Below are 15273 nucleotides of genomic sequence, written 5' to 3'. Positions count from 1 at the left end.
GGGGCCCGGGGTCACCTCCCTGACTCGCGCTCTTCCATGCTGAAACGGAGAAATCCTGCCCAGCCCGGAAAACGTGCCCTGAAAAGGTTTCCCAGCCTAGGTGCAGATTCGCAGCAGGATGGAAGGGCTGACTTATCTCGATTGGAATCAATGTACAAACAGCCCCAGGTCTAGCTCCATTACATTGGAGAGATCCATTTTGTAGGAGGGGGGGAAAGGGCCTCATTCCAGAAAGGTTGAGAAGCCCTGCCCGAGCCCACTGGACCTGATCTCCGCTCAGCCGATGCTTTCCGGCAGAGCCAGCCCTCTGCGAGTATTTAAGCAGCTCACCCATCGCCTGGGCCAGGATCACTAGAGCGCCAGCCTGCCAGGCACTCCAGCGAGAGCCCAGTCGATGCCAGCACGCAGATCCATTAGCTAGATAATAACGCGATCAGCCGAGCGCCGGTGGCTGTGGAAGGTTAAGTGCCATCTGTGACACTCATAGATCTCCGCACCCGCTCTCTTGATCTCTGTCTCGTCTTCTTTCCTGCCACTTCCCTGCTCGGGGTCGGCCACTTTTCTAGCCTCCTTCCGAAACGCACGATCGTGCCGCCTGGCCTCTCTGAGATCCGGTCTTTGATCTCCTCCTGGGCTGTCTTCTCTCCAGTCCGCGCCAGAGCCATCCCGATGCTCTACCTCTCCCGCCCCCGTTAGAGACGCTCGTACCTCCGACTAAGAGATTCAGAAGCACTTTGAGGCTTCGATCGGTGTTTCCGAGTAGCACGTTTCGGGGAGCAGTCCGAAGGAGGGAGAGGCTGTGGCACCGCTGGTGCATGCCGCTCTGCCGGCTGGGAGCTCCCCACCCCGGTTACAGGGCAGGCAGTGACACGGCCTCTCACTGACCCGGATTGCTGCCCAGAACGTGACGCCGGGATGCGTCTATTACCGAAGGTGAGACTGCTCCCAGCGCAGCCACCTTCGAGTGGAGCAGGATTGGCCGTCAGCAGCTCCCCCCGATCCTTAATCCAAAGCAAAGGGGGCCAGATTCATCCCCGGTGAAACTTTGCCGGCTGCCACGGAGCTAAAGCCAGGGATGCGACTGGCCCGGTGCGCGGGGAGGCCGCTCAGTGGTGGATGAAAAAGGCCGTTGCAGCCATATTGCAAGGGTAGGAATTGATGGGCATGGCAGACTGGTGCTGAAGGGCACTGCCTGGGCTGGAGGACTGTGGACAGCCTCAAGTCACTGGTTTGGCCGTGTCCCACGTGCTGATCCCATCGAGCAGCTGCCTATGTGGCAGGAGTTTGGTGGGTCTCAGCCCGCTGCCCCATGGGGCAGGGTCCACGCTGCCATATTTCTGTAGTGGTCTGTGTGTGCTGTGGAGCTCAGTGGAGGGGCCAAGCTCTGGAAGGGCTTGGAGACTGAGCTGGCCTCTCCTCATAAGTAGTGGCCCTGCAAGCCCTGCTTCTCCTTTTGCACCGTGTCCGGGGGCTGGGTGGGGGAGCTGGGTGTGCCGCTGCACCCGGGCTCCTGCGTGATGCGACTTCACCCACGAGCCAACCTTCCTCTTCCTCAGCCTCCCGAGTGCACCAGCTCCTGACTCTCTTCTCTTTGCCTGCAGCTGACGTTTGGGCGTCTGGGGAAGGTGGTGGAGGAGAAGAAATCCATCACCCTACAGGACATCAGTGTGGTAAGTAGCTGGGCTTCCCCCAGGCTCGGGGCCTCGGGGGGAGAGGCCCGCCACGTGGCCATGATGGGAGCATGGGCATGCAGGCCGTGGGCGGACAAGGGGGAGGATGTCCTCACCACTCTTGGATGTCCCTCGGATGCTACTGAGGTGGGCACGGTATTAATGCAAAAGGCCAATGCTGTGATGTCTGAGCACCATGGGTGGAGAGGAGACGGCCGAGCGTGTAGGAACTCCTGTCTCCGCTGCAGGCCAGTCCCCATAGCCCACCTTGTCCTCGCTCAATAGCTGATCGTGCATGGTTGCTCCGACACCAGGGGGATGGGCACAGTATAAGGAGCTGGATAGGCATGCAGGGACAGTGGCAGAACTTTCCCGTGCTGGCCTTAGCCACACAATAGTCATTTTGCAGAGCGCCGCTCACTGCCTGGCCGTGGTTGCTGGGCTGTTCACAAACATGCTGCTGCCAGGAGAGGCCAGTCCAAGGCCCTGGACCAGCTCCGTCACCATCGGATTAGCTGACAGATGACTGGATGGAGGGGCACACGCCTGTTTCTCTCTTCTGTCTACGGGCTCGGCAGAGCCACAGCTGCGGCGAGATCGTCACCGAGCCTCCTGTGTTGTTCTAGTGACACCATCAGAGCAGTTCTCCCAACGCCCCCCAGAGGGCGGGTGTGTCAGGCGATCACCCGGAAAGTGTGATAGTCCCGGGGCCAGCTCTGGCGGTACATTTCCAGTGGGACACACACATTTCTGAGTATCCCTGCCCTGCTCTAAGGGATTAAATGAATCAGCTGACGGGTGTGTGCACCACTGCCCTCTATTGGGTGGAATCGGAACTGCTCAGGTTTGTGTCATAGACCCCATTCAGCTAAGAGCTAAAGGAGAGTCTCTCTTAGCTCAAGTGTCAGGAGCAGGGGGTTGGGGGTCTAGGCTGCATCCCTGATGAGAAGTTCTGAGCAGCTGTGGTGTGCCTCAAAGCAACAACAGAGCAGTGCTAGGGGAACGTGGACTTGTTACAGAATTAACACCAGTATCCCACAGGGCGGGGACACGATTTGCCCGAGGTGACACATAGACTCAGTGGCAGACCTGGGCACAGAAACCAGGGAGTCCTGACTCTCAGTTCGGTGCCCACGGCTACCATTCTGAAACCTGGAGCAGGTGTGTTTCTAGTGGGGTCCCACAGGGATCGGTGCTTGGCTCTATGTTATTAAATATTTTTATCAATGACCTAGAGGAAAATATAAAATAATCATTGATAAAATTTGCAGATGACACGGAGGTTGGGGGGCGGGGTAAATATTGAACAGGACAGGTCCTGATGCAGAGTGATCTGGGTCGCCTGGTAAGCAAGGCGCAAGCAAACCAGGGACGTTTCAATATGACCACATATAAAGTTATACCCCTAGGAACAAAGCATGCAGGCCGCGCGTACAGGGTGGGGGACTCTATTCTGGAAATCAGGGACTCAAAACAACCCATTAGAGGGTCGTGGTGAATAATCAGCTTCCAGTGCGACACTGAGGCCAGAGCGGTTATTTGACCTCTGTGTTTGACGCTGGTGTGACCGCTGTGGGACTGCTGTGTCCGGTTCTGATGTCCGTCGTTCAAGACGGAAGTTGATGAATTGCAGAGGGTTCGGATCAGACCCCCAGGAATAATGAAAAGATTGGAAAACCTGCCGGATCGCGAAAGACTCAAGGCGCACAACCTACGTAGCTTATCAAAGAGAAGGTTAAGGGGTGACTTGATCACAGTTCAGAAGTAACTACACGGGGAACTGAAATAGGATGATGGGCTTTTCGGTCTAGCAGAGGAAGGTCTGACACGATCCACTGGCTGGAAGCCGAAGCCAGACAGTTCAGCCTGGAAATAAGGCACCTTTTTAACAGTGAGGGCAATTAACCGTTGGAACAGTTCGTGCCAGACGTGGCCTCACTGGCCATTTTTTACTCCAGACAGGATGTTTTTCTGAAAGCTCTACTCCAGTTCAGTCACAGCTCTTGGGCTTCGAAGCAGGAATTAATTCAGGGAAGTTGGCCTGTGTCGTGCAGAAGGTCAGACTAGATGATCTCTAGATGGCTTTATAATCTCGGAATGCCGGGCGGCTGTCCTAGAGATGACCTGAAGGCTGAGCCGACAGCTCCACCAGAGGGAGGGGACAGGTCAGTGCTGGGGTGTGATCTGTCAGTCACGCGGGGCAGCGCTGAGATCCATCACTCATGCAGACATAGGCCCAGCCAGAAACCGAGTAGTGCCCCCAGTAGGAGCTGCTTCCAAACCCCACCTTGCAGGGGTGGGGGGATCTCCCTGCTGAAGAACCCTGGTTTGGTGTCCTGGCTCTGGGGACAAGTGGACCGAGTTTGATAGGTCTCAGCCTATTCATCCCATTCTCGGGCTGAACGGTGCAGTGTGACCAGAAGGCTCATCTCAGGGAGCCCAGGCCTGGAACGGCGGGGGGGTGGGGGCTGCAGGCTGGGACTGAGGTGCATCGGCAGAGCGGGGCGTGGGGATGGGTAGCCCAGGGCTGGAACAGCGGGGGGGCTGCAGGCTGGGACTGAGGTGCATCGGCAGAGCGGGGCGTGGGGATGGGTAGCCCAGGGCTGGAACAGCAGGGGTGATCAGGATGCCCCTGGTGCAATCCAGGAGTCCCGAGTGAGCAGCTGCTCCTCCTGCAGCGTCTCTGTGCCGGGGACAGAGGTTTGTTAGCGAACGCTCTGCTCCCAGCCAAGGCCTGGGCTCGTGTGGTGGGAGCAGCAGCCGCTGGACAGTGCCGTGGAGGAAATGCCCCGCTAGCTCCACGGAGAGTGCTCAGAGCTGGGGAACTGCCCCGCAGGGAATGGGCGTCGCGGTTCAGTGTGTGTGAGGGTTCAGATCCAATGCAGGGCTGGGCTGGGAGCGGATCCCTGAGTTCCTCCTGGAACGAACAATCCCGGAGTAGCTCAGCTCGAAGAGCGCTGGATCTGAGCACCCAGGTGTCCGGACACTGAATGGATGTTTAGTGGACCCTTTGTGCACGATCTCTGCGTCTCGTTTCCCCCTGTGAGAAATGGGGATGATGCTTATCTGCCTGGTGCTCAGATACTCCTGTGAGGGGGCCGTGCAAGTCCCTGTGCAGGCTCTGTCTGGATCATGCTAGGATGATAGCTCTCTTGCACACAAGGGGCTGGTTTGGTGTCACCCCTGCTGAGAAATAATAACAACTCCCCCAGAAGCCCTGCACTCACCTCCGAGCCGGCTGAGCGTCTGCCCCAGGGTCAGCTGCCGACGCTGCCCTGGCGCGTGCTGCGGTCATGAGCCAGCACGCGGGGTCAGGGAAGTTATTTATCTGTGCCGCCCGAGCAATCCGTCACCTCCCCTTGGGTAGACAGGCAGTTCGAAAGTCTGAAGAGAGCGAAAGAAGTGCGAATACGGTTCGGGATGGTGGAAGGACTGAGGTTGCCGCTTGGGAACCCGGCTGACAGGCTGCCCGCGGCTGCGTGAGAGGCGTTGGTGGCTGTCAGCCCAGTCACTAGTGGAAGAGCGCCGCCATCGCAAAAACCGGGGCTCTATTTGGAGCTTCTCGGCGGCAGTACAGGGCCTCTGACACACAGCCTAGCAGTTCCGATGCCATCCAGCAGAGGGCCCCTCCGGACTTAACCAGCTCATTGCATTATTGTGTTACCCCGCCTGTTCCTACTGTTGTGTTCTCTGTTGAATACACAAGGGCTTGGCGTGTTTGGTGTTTTAAAGAATATAAAGGAAAATGCCCGTCCCCTCTTGGGCAGTGCCGGGGCACACTGGCTGGCAAGGCAGAGATAAGCATTTTGTTTCTGCCCTGGCGAAGTGCCGGAGCTAAGGAATCACTCCCGAAAGGCTAAACAGAAGGGCTGTGGAGCCCAGCAGCCGCAGCGGCGAAGTGGTAAACAGCTGTTCAGTCTGACTCCGAGCAGTAAATCCTAGAGGCTTAGCGTGGGCCCAGGAGCTCAGTGGTATGAACATCCCAGGCCAAGCTGGCAGTCAGTAACCGGCTGTGGAGAGCCTCTCCAGTTGCCTCTCTCTCTGCTTCTCTTTCTCCTTGAGAAGCCGTTTGTGACACCGCCACATCGCAAGCTTCCCCCGTGGCAGCAGCGTAGGGAACAGAGAGTGCCGCTCGTCCCCGTGCCCCTGCCGCTCCGAGCGAGGGTAGAGATGGGGATCAGAGAAAGCAGCTGTCTAGCTGTTATCAGCGGGTGGCTGCTCAGCCATCGATGTGGAATGAATTAATAATGTTAATACCCAGCTCTGGTACAGAGCACTGTCTTCCACAGAACGCAACGGGCTTTAGTAGTATCATCACTGTGTTATACATGGGGAAACTGAGGCACAGAGCGGCGGGGTGACTTGCTGAAGGTGACCCAGCCAGCCAGTGTCCCCACTGCAGTGCTGTATCCACTAGGCCATGCTGCCTCCCAGATGGGGCATCGGTTCTCAGGTTGAGGTTGCAAACAGGTGTCAAGGACTCGTGACCCCCTGGCCCTTTCCCTGATGCTAATTGGGTGGGTGGCTGCAGCCGGATGGGAGAGACACGGTCACACATGTAGCTAGGGTGTTACCTTTGCTGTGTCTCACAGTACCTAGATCAGGGATGGGCAAACTTTTTGGCCTGAGGGTCACATCGGGGTTGCCAAACTGTATGGAGGGCCGGGTAGGGAAGGCTGTGCCTCCCCAAACAGCCTGGCCCCCGCCCCCTATCCGCCCCCTCCCACTTCCCCCCTCAGAACCCCCGACCTATCCAACCCCCCCGCTCCTTGTCCTCGGACCGCCCCCTCCCAGGATCCATGCCCCTAACTGCCCCCCAGGACCCCACTCCCTATCCAACCCCCCCGCTCCCTGTCCCCTTACTGCCCCAACCCTATCCACACCCCCACCCCCTGACTGGCCCCCCAGCACTCCCAGGCCTATCCAACCCCCGCCGTTCCCTGTCCCCTGACCACCCTCCCCCCCGAACCTCTGCCCCATCCAACCCCCCCTACTCCTTGTCACCTGACTGCCCCAACCCCTATCCATACTCCCACCCCCTGACTGCCCTCCCTGGGACTCCCTGCCCCTTATCCAACCCGCCCCCCGCCCCCTTACCATGCCGCTCAGAGCAACAGGAGCTCTGCCAGAGCTAGCCACACCGCAGGAGCGGCAGGCCAGAGCGCTGGTGGTGGAGCGAGCTGAGACTGCAGGGGAGGGGGAACAGCAGGGGAGGGACCGGGGGCTAGCCTCCCCGGCCAGGAGCTCAAGGGCCGGGCAGGAGGGTCCTGCGGGCCAGATGTGGCCCGCGGGCCGTACTTTGCCCACCTCTGACCTAGATCCTGCGCCCTTTCTCTGTGTCTACACCTAGGACCAAAGCATACAGGCCACGCTGACGGGATGGGGGACTCTATCCTGGGCAGCAGTGCCTCTGACAAAGATTTGGGGATCATGGTGGCTAATCAGCTGAATGTGAGCGAACGAGATCCTGGGACGCATAAACCGGGGAATCTCAAGTAGGAGCAGAGAGGTGATTTCACCTCTGCGCTTGGCCCTGGTGCGACCCGACCGCTGCTGGAATCCCGGGGCCAGCTCTGGTGCCCACAGTTCAAGGAGGATGTTGACAAATTAGAAAGGTTCAGAGAAGAGCCACGAGAATGATGAAACTTCTAGGGCTGGACTTAAAGAGCTCAACTGATTCAGCTTAACAGAGAGCAGGTGAAAGGGTGACTTGAGAAGTCCATAAGTACTCACAGGGGGAACGAATATTTACCAACGGGCTCTTCCGTCTGGCAGAGGAAGGTCTGACCCGTTCCCACGGCTGGAAGCTGAAGCTAGACACATTCAGGCTGGAAATAAGGTGACATTTTGAACGCTGAGAGTAATTAACCACTGGAACAATTTACCCAGGGTCGTGGTGGATTCTCCGCCACCGGACATATTTTAATCAAGATTGGATGTTTGTCTGTAAGATCTGCCCTAGGAGTTATTGTGGGGCAGTTCTCCGGCGTGTGTTATATAGGAGGGCAGACAGCGTGATCACAGTGCTCCCATCTGGCCACGAGATCGATCTATAAATGTATTGCTCCATGCTCGGTGACCTCCCCTGCCCCACGTCCTGACCCTCCCTGCGGTCTGACCCTCCCCTCCCCCACGTCCTGACCCTCCCCGAGGTCTGACCCTCCCCTGCCCCACGTCCTGACCCTCCCCTGCCCCACGTCCTGACCCTCCCCACGGTCTGACCCTCCCCTGCCCCACGTCCTGATCCCCACCCCGGTCTGCTCCTCTCCAAGTCCTGACCCTCACTGCGGTCTGACCCTCCCCAAGTCCTGACCCTCCCCGCGGTCTGACCCTCCCCTGCCCCACGTCCTGACCCTCCCCACGGTCTGACCCTCCCCTGCCCCACGTCCTGATCCCCACCCCGGTCTGCCCCTCCCCAAGTCCTGACCCTCACCGCGGTCTGACCCTCCCCTGCCCCATGTCCTGACCCTCACCCCGGTCTGCCCCTCCCCAAGTCCTGACCCCCACGCCTATCTGACCCTCCTGTGCCCCATGTCCTGACCCTCACCCCAGTCTGACCCTCCCCTGCCCTATGTCCTGACCCTCACCCCGGTCTGCCCCTCCCCAAGTCCTGACCCCCACGCCTATCTGACCCTCCCATGCTCCATGTCCTGACCCTCACCGCGGTCTGACCCTTCCCCGCCCTGTGTCCTGATCCCCACCCCGGTCTGCCCCTCCCCAAGTCCTGACTCCCACGCCTATCTGACCCTCCCATGCCCCATGTCCTGACCCTCACCGGGGTCTGACCCTCCCCTGCCCTGTGTCCTGACCCTCACCCCGGTATGCCCCTCCCCAAGTCCTGACCCCCACGCCTATCTGACCCTCCCATGCCCCATGTCCTGACCCTCACCGCGGTCTGACCCTTCTCCGCCCCACGTCCTGACCCTCACCCCGGTCTGACCCTCCCATGCCCCACATCCTGACCCTCCCCCCGGCCTGATCCTCCCCTGCCCCACATCCTGACCCTCACCCCGGCCTGATCCTCCCCTTCCCCACGTCCTGACCCTCACCTCCATCTGACCCTCTCCTGCCCCACGTCCTGACCCTCACCTCCATCTGATCCTCCCCTGCCCCACATCCTGACCCTCACCCCGGTCTGATCTTCTCTTCCCAGGAGGAACACAAGCAGCTTCACAACATGCTGGGATTCGAGGTGACCTCCATGCTGTGTGTGCCGGTCATTAGCCGGGCCACCTCCCAGGTGGTGGCCTTAGCCTGCGCTTTCAACAAGCAGGGCGGAGAGAGGTGAGTCTGAGGCTCTTGGGGAGGATGCTCCGTGGGCGCTAGCCCCGCGCTGACACCGGCTCTGCTCCTTACGGCTGGGCCGGGGCCCCTTGGCTGCGCCTTTGCGCAGAGCTGTGCTGACGGGGCACGGATTACGGGCGGGGTCCGGAGCCCAAAGCAGAGCCGTGGCCCCAAGCACCTGGCCGGTTCCAGCCCTGGTCCCCATGCACCGACCGCTCGGCATCGCTCCGTCACTTCGCTGCCGCACCGTCTCTCCCACTCTCCCGGCCTGTGCTGGTGGCCGTTGGGCTAGATCGCGGTGAGCCCAGCTGCCTGCAGACTACAAGTCCCAGCATGCAGTGTGCTCCGCCTGGATCCAAACAGAAGGCCACACTGGGACTTTGCATGCTGGGCCTTGGAGTTTTTTTCTGGCTGCACCTTTGCGTGTAAGACCATGTCGGCTGCGTTCTTCTCTGTTGTGAACTCCTGGGGCTGCTGGAAGGGAGCCGGGGGGCTCCTGTAGCTGGGGGGATGACCCCTGCCCCGTTCTAATGCAGGATCGCTATGGGGGGAAGTCATCCATTACAGGGAGTGCTGTACGGAGGGGGATGGGGTAAAATGCAGCCCAGCCTTGGCCACCTCTCCGCCCAGCACTCCTCTGGACCCCGAACTGTCCCCCGTGCACTCTGGGGCACTAGGACCGGGTGCTGCCTCCACTCCCCACGTCCTGCCATGTGGCCTTGCGGAAAGCTGCCGAGATCAGCCAGAGACTCCAAGCTGTGGGGGCAAAGCAGGGTCCTCAGGCCATTCAGAGAACTTGCTGGCTCCAGCCCTCCCCTTCCCCTGCAGATCCTTCCCCTTAACATCTCCCCACACCGTGTCTCCTCCCCTGCCCCATGCCTCTCACCCCCCTTCCCTTCCCATTTAACTGATACCTCCCTAACACTAACAGCCCCCCCCAAAAAAACCACCCCATGGCACTGACATGCCGTTTGCTGCTAACCCATCGGTCACTCAGCTGGTGTCTCCTACCCCTTCCCCCATCCTGGGTCTACTGAGATTGTCGGCTTTTCGGGACAGGGACCGTCTGCTGCTCACGCTGTGTACAGCTCCTAGTGCAGAGGGGCTGAGCTCTTGATTGGCCCTGCAGCAATAAGCGTGGCTAGGAACTTCCCCCAGCCAAACCCCTCCATCTTAGCCTTGTTCAGTACCAACGCTGGCCCAGAGCTCTCTGGCGATCTTCGTGATTTGCTCTTGGCCATGAGTTACGGTGCAGGAACCCCCGTCAATGCACTTAGCCGTGTGCAGCCTGCAGACCCTCCCTTCACGCCTCCCAGGGCAGACAGACCTTCCCTGCAGGGAGAACGCTTGCTTGGGAGCCAGGTGGGTAGGAGACAGGCGAGCCAGTCTAAAGCAGCACCACCAATTCAGAAGTTCTTGGGGGAGGATTGCAGGGGGATACCCCCAAGCCCAACCCCATTCCGGCCCCCATGCACCCACCTCCTCCTCCCACAGGGACCCCAAGTCTGTCTTGCTGGGGAGCCTCCCTGTCTTACCCGCCCAGTGCATGAGCCGGTGCTGCTAGGAGCTGAGTTCTTGGCAGACCTCCTGCGACATGCCATACAGGGACAGAGTCCCCGTGCGCCGGCAGGCCAAACTGGGACGTGCCGGGGTGCAATTCTGCTTGCCACCATTCGGCCTGGCTGCTCCTCCATCAGTGTGGCTGGGATGTCAGCGGCCGGCATGCAGCCATAGCGGGACCACTGGCCTGAGGTCGGGCAGAGCCATTGCTTCAGAGCAGCCAGGCTTTGCGGCCTGTGAAACGCTGAGCAAGTGCGAAAACCCCGGGGGAGCATCAGCCCCCCACTGATTGGTGCCACGGGTCCAAAGGGAATCGAGCTGTCTTGAGATTGTGTAGATGCTTCGAGCGACGTTAATTAGAGCATTTGGCTGGTGTGGGGAGGGGCTCGGGACTTCCTTGCCTCAGCCTGTAGCATCAGATACTGGAGGCAGAAAATTAATACGGGGGAAGAGTGGAGGGGATTGGACCGGGGTCTTTAAACCAGGAAGGATGGAGTGAAAACCCAGCAGTCTCTCCTCCACTCCGTGAGAGGAGACCAAGGGCTCACTCGATGGAGTGACCTGGAATATACGTGTAACCCTAGCACCATGTGTCACGGCGTCCCCGGGCGATGCTCTGGAACTGCTCCCTACGAAGCCAGGCAGGACTCTGGTGAAGTCTCCTCTCTGTGAGCAGACTGTCTTCGGGGCAAGAAGCTCACACGGCTTCACCTTCCTGGGTCTGACCTTGGAGCATTCAGCATCCTCTGCCCCTCCGTGCGCTTCCCACAGCGAGTCTGCCCAGGCGGGGTCCTGGGGAAGCCAGAGGGTCCTGCACCCCCCACTTCGCAGTCAGACGTGACTCTCAGCCAGCCAGTAAAACAGGTTTATTAGATGACAGGAACATGGTCTAAAACAGAGCTTGTAGGTACAGAGAACAAGACCCCTCAGCCGGGTCCATTTTGGGGGGCAGTGAGCCAACCACGTCTGCACTTCACTCCACAGTCCCCAGCCAGCTCCAAACTGACTCACCCTCCAGCCCCTCCTCTCTGGCCTTTGTCTCTTTCCGGGGCCAGGAGGTCACCTGATTCCTTTGTTCCCCAACACCTTTAGCTATCACCTTGCAGGGGGGAAGGGCCCCAGCCATTAGTTGCCAGGAGACAGAGTGTCGTCCATTTATGCACAATGGCCCTTTGCTCTGCAACAATTACACCCCCTTATCCCACCACCTAGAGACTTAAGAAATGCATAGGGGAAACTGAGGCACCCCTACAGTATTCAGAGGAAACATTAAGAACAGTCCCACTTCGTCACACCATGCAAAGAACCTCTCCATTGAGCACCATGTTGTTAACCGGTGGAACTCTCTGCAGCAGGGGGGCTGTGTTGCCAGATGCCACATGGATGTAAAAAAGCTCCCACTCAGAATGGTGTCGTGTTCAGCTGCATGTTCCAGTTGACGACACACGAGGAAGGACAGGGTAGAATTGTGCCCTGGGCCTTTACTGCCTGGTGCTTGGGACCCAAGCGGGTGTAGGACGGAGGAAGGGCTGTGCTGCTGATCAGAGCCTTCAGTGTCCATGCCAGGTTTGGGCGCTGTCTGAGCCAGGCACCAGCTCCAGTTAAAGGCGCAGTGAAGCGTTCCCCTGATCCACAGGCAGAGAAGCCCCCTCGCTGGGTAATTCATTTCTTGAAACTTGGATTCAGAGCTGAATAATAACAACAGAGCAAAGCCCCATCCCCTCCTTTCCTGATCCCGCCAGTAGCCTGCCACCGTTTCATGGGCGAGGTCGGCACCGCCCGTTCGAGAGGGCCGGTCCAGGCCAGGGTTTTGGGAAGGGGACAGGAGCAGATGAGGGCAAATCCCGGCTGACCTGACCTGAGGCCTGATAGACTGTGTAGGAATCCTCACCCCCACCCTGCTGCAAGGTGGGTCAGTTGCCGCATTCCTGTCCTACAGCTGGGGAAACTGAGGCAGGGCAGTGATGGGCCCGGGGAGCTGGGCCTTGGGGAGAGAGGAGGGGAATGCACGGTGCACTGGGGAACAGCTGCCATGTCCTGCCCCAGAGGTGGCTGCATGTCAGTGAGGTGGATCTCCTCTGGACAGGCAGCACCGGCAGGCTCCCCAGCTGAGCGGCGTTGGCCGCAGGAGCCACCGCGCGCCGTCCCTGTTCTGACCGTGCCGCTCTTCTTGCCTCAGCTACACGGAGGCCGACGAGCACAGAATCCAACACTGCTTCTGCTACACCTCCACCGTCCTGACCAGCACGCTGGCCTTCCAGAAGGAGCAGAAACTGAAGTGCGAGTGCCAGGTAAGAGGGCAGCTCGCTCGGTCATTACGCACGTTTGCACGTGCTGGGCCATGCGGCCGCTGCAGCAGTGCGTATGGGAGTGGGGGCAGCTGGCTACATCCGCCTTTCAGTGGGGGTCAGGGGCTGGACTGAGTGTCCATGCTCCGTCGGAGAGCCATGGGGCATCGAGTGGCGGTGCCGGGTCATCGCTGCACTGGGAGAGGGAATGGGGCAAGACGGGTATTTGAGGGGGTTGAACCAGGCACTCACAGCAGGCCGCGCCCCAACTCTCAACCCCCTGCCAACATGGGGCTAGACCCCTGGGCTTTGAGCTCCACAGCGCAGGCCTCGACAACTTCAGCTAAGGGAGGAAACTCCACTGACTGGTAGCAGTAGCTGGCCCTTATCCGCCTTGTAGGCCAGCTCCTAGAGAGACCTGCTATCCTGAGGAGGGGTCTCTGAAGCCAAGATCCCCTCTGGAAAAGCTTGTGAGGAGGGAAGGGCTGTCAGACTGGCTCCAGCATTGTCATGTGGCGGGGCCCATAACGCCCCCTCTTCCGGAGGCCAGAGCGGAGAGCAGGTCACAGTGTTGTTGAGAGGATGTTTCATAGGTCTCCAGGTAAACTCAGAGCTGATTATCCTGTAGGCCAGGAAAGGCAGGTCCAGTCCCACACATTTTGGGGGAATCCCCATCCCCAGATCGGGAGCTTCCCATGTCTGGACATGTGGGGTTAGCTACGTTTGTACCCCAGTGATCTGTACACTTTCCTTGGCTGTATCTAAGCACCCGGCAGGCACGGATGGATGAAAGTTCTACCTGTGAGGTAGAGAAACCTCGCCCCCAGTTTCCAGGATGAAGTGACTTGCCCCAGGACTGACAATGCCCCAGAGCTCAAGTCTGAATCCAGCCTCTCAGCACCTGTCTGACCTACCCCCTCTGCCCTGCCCCCTGGCCGGGTCTCCGGGCTGTGCCAGGCCACTTTGCTCTTTCCTCTGCTGGTGTGACCCTTCCCATCCGGATCCGCCCAGGCTAGGGCTGCCAACTTTCTAATCGCAGAAAATCGAACACCCTTGCCCCACCCCCTGCCCCGCCCCTTCTCCGAGACCCCGCCCCTGCTCACTCCATCCCCCTTCCCTTCGTGACTCGCTCTCCCCCACCCTCACTCACTCGCTCATTTTCACTGGGCTGGGGCAGGTGGTTGGGGTGTGGGAGGGGGTGAGGGCTCCAGCTGGAGGTGTGGGTTCTGGGGTGTGGCCTGGGATGAGGGGTTTGGGATGCATGACGGGGCTCTGGGCTGGGGCAGGGGGCTGGGGCACAGGAGGGGATGAGGAGCACGGGCTCTGGGTGAAGCTTACCTCAGGTGGCTCCTGGAAGTGGCATCCCATCCCTCCAGCTCCTAAGCGAAGGGGCGGCCAGGGGGCTCTGCACGCTGCCCCTGTCCACAGGCGCCACCCCCGCAGCTCCCATTGGCCGCAGTTCCCAGCCAATGGGAGCTGTTTAGCCGGCACTCAGGGCGGGGGCAGTGCATGGAGCCCCCGTGGCTGCCCCTATGCCTAGGAGCTGGAGGGACATGCTGGACGCTTCCGGGAGCTGTACAGAGCCAGGCAGGGAGCCTGCGAGCCCCACACCAACCAGATTTTTAACGGCCCGATCAGCAGTGCTAACTGGCACTGCGATGGTCCCTTTTCAACTGGACACCTGGCACCCCTAGCCCGGACAGGCCCATCAGCTCCGTCCCAGCTCGGTGCCAGATAGAAATGAGTCAGTTCCATTCTCCGCAGCCCTCCCACCCCTCCCCCGTCATGGTGCCGCTAATTACACCGCCTGTCATTCAGCCCCCAAGCCCGCCGCGGCCCGCTGCTCTGACAGCGCTCATCAGGCCGGGAGGGGCGAGTTCAGGAGCCCACGCTGCCATGCTTGGCTAAACGGGACACGTGGATCTGAATCGCAAATGCCCTGGCCAGCGCTGATAGGGGCAGGTCGGCCGGGAGGAACCTCGCTCCACCCACAGGGATGCAGAGAACGGGGGATGCCCTGCCAACACCCTTGTCTGCCTCCTGTCCCCTGGCCGCCCGTGGCGCTGGGGTATGTTCACAATGGCTCGCTGGCCCCTGTGGCGTCCTGCACGGGCAGTAAAACGCAGACCTCGGACAACATGAGCTAGAGGAGAATCACCTTTTCTTACTGGGGGTGGTGGGGCTTAGCCCTCTGCTCAGGACCCCAGCCATTAGAGTGTGACCCGTCCTAGCCACAGCAACAGGGGGCAGTGGTGAATACACACTTTGGCACCACCCAGCACGGGGTATGCGCACATCAGCATCATGGCGGGGTCCATACGCACATCGGCACCATCCAGCAGGGGGCAGTGGTCCATACGCACATCGGCACCATCCAGCGGGGGCAGCGGTCCATACGCACATCGGCACCATCCAGCAGGGGGCAGTGGTCCATACGCACATCGGCACCATCCAGCAGGGGGCAGCAGTCC

General features: G+C 59.9%; 1 protein-coding gene across 4 annotated transcripts in view; it reads left to right on the top strand.

Moving 5' to 3' along the window:
• The window catches only part of PDE2A (phosphodiesterase 2A), a 373783-nt gene that overhangs the window by 332528 nt on the left and 25982 nt on the right, over window positions 1-15273 (top strand). For all 4 annotated transcript variants that reach the window (XM_065596463.1, XM_065596471.1, XM_005292199.5 and 1 more), the window contains 3 exons: window positions 1602-1670; window positions 8824-8954; window positions 12694-12805. In XM_065596463.1, the coding sequence (XP_065452535.1) occupies window positions 1602-1670; window positions 8824-8954; window positions 12694-12805 (312 nt within the window). The remainder of the gene's footprint in view (window positions 1-1601; window positions 1671-8823; window positions 8955-12693; window positions 12806-15273) is intronic.

This window comes from Chrysemys picta, chromosome 1 (assembly GCF_011386835.1).
Source record: "Chrysemys picta bellii isolate R12L10 chromosome 1, ASM1138683v2, whole genome shotgun sequence".
Taxonomy (NCBI): Eukaryota; Metazoa; Chordata; order Testudines; family Emydidae; genus Chrysemys; species Chrysemys picta.
The sequence above is the reverse complement of the archived record's forward strand: the minus strand, read 5'-3'. Positions and strand labels throughout refer to the sequence as shown.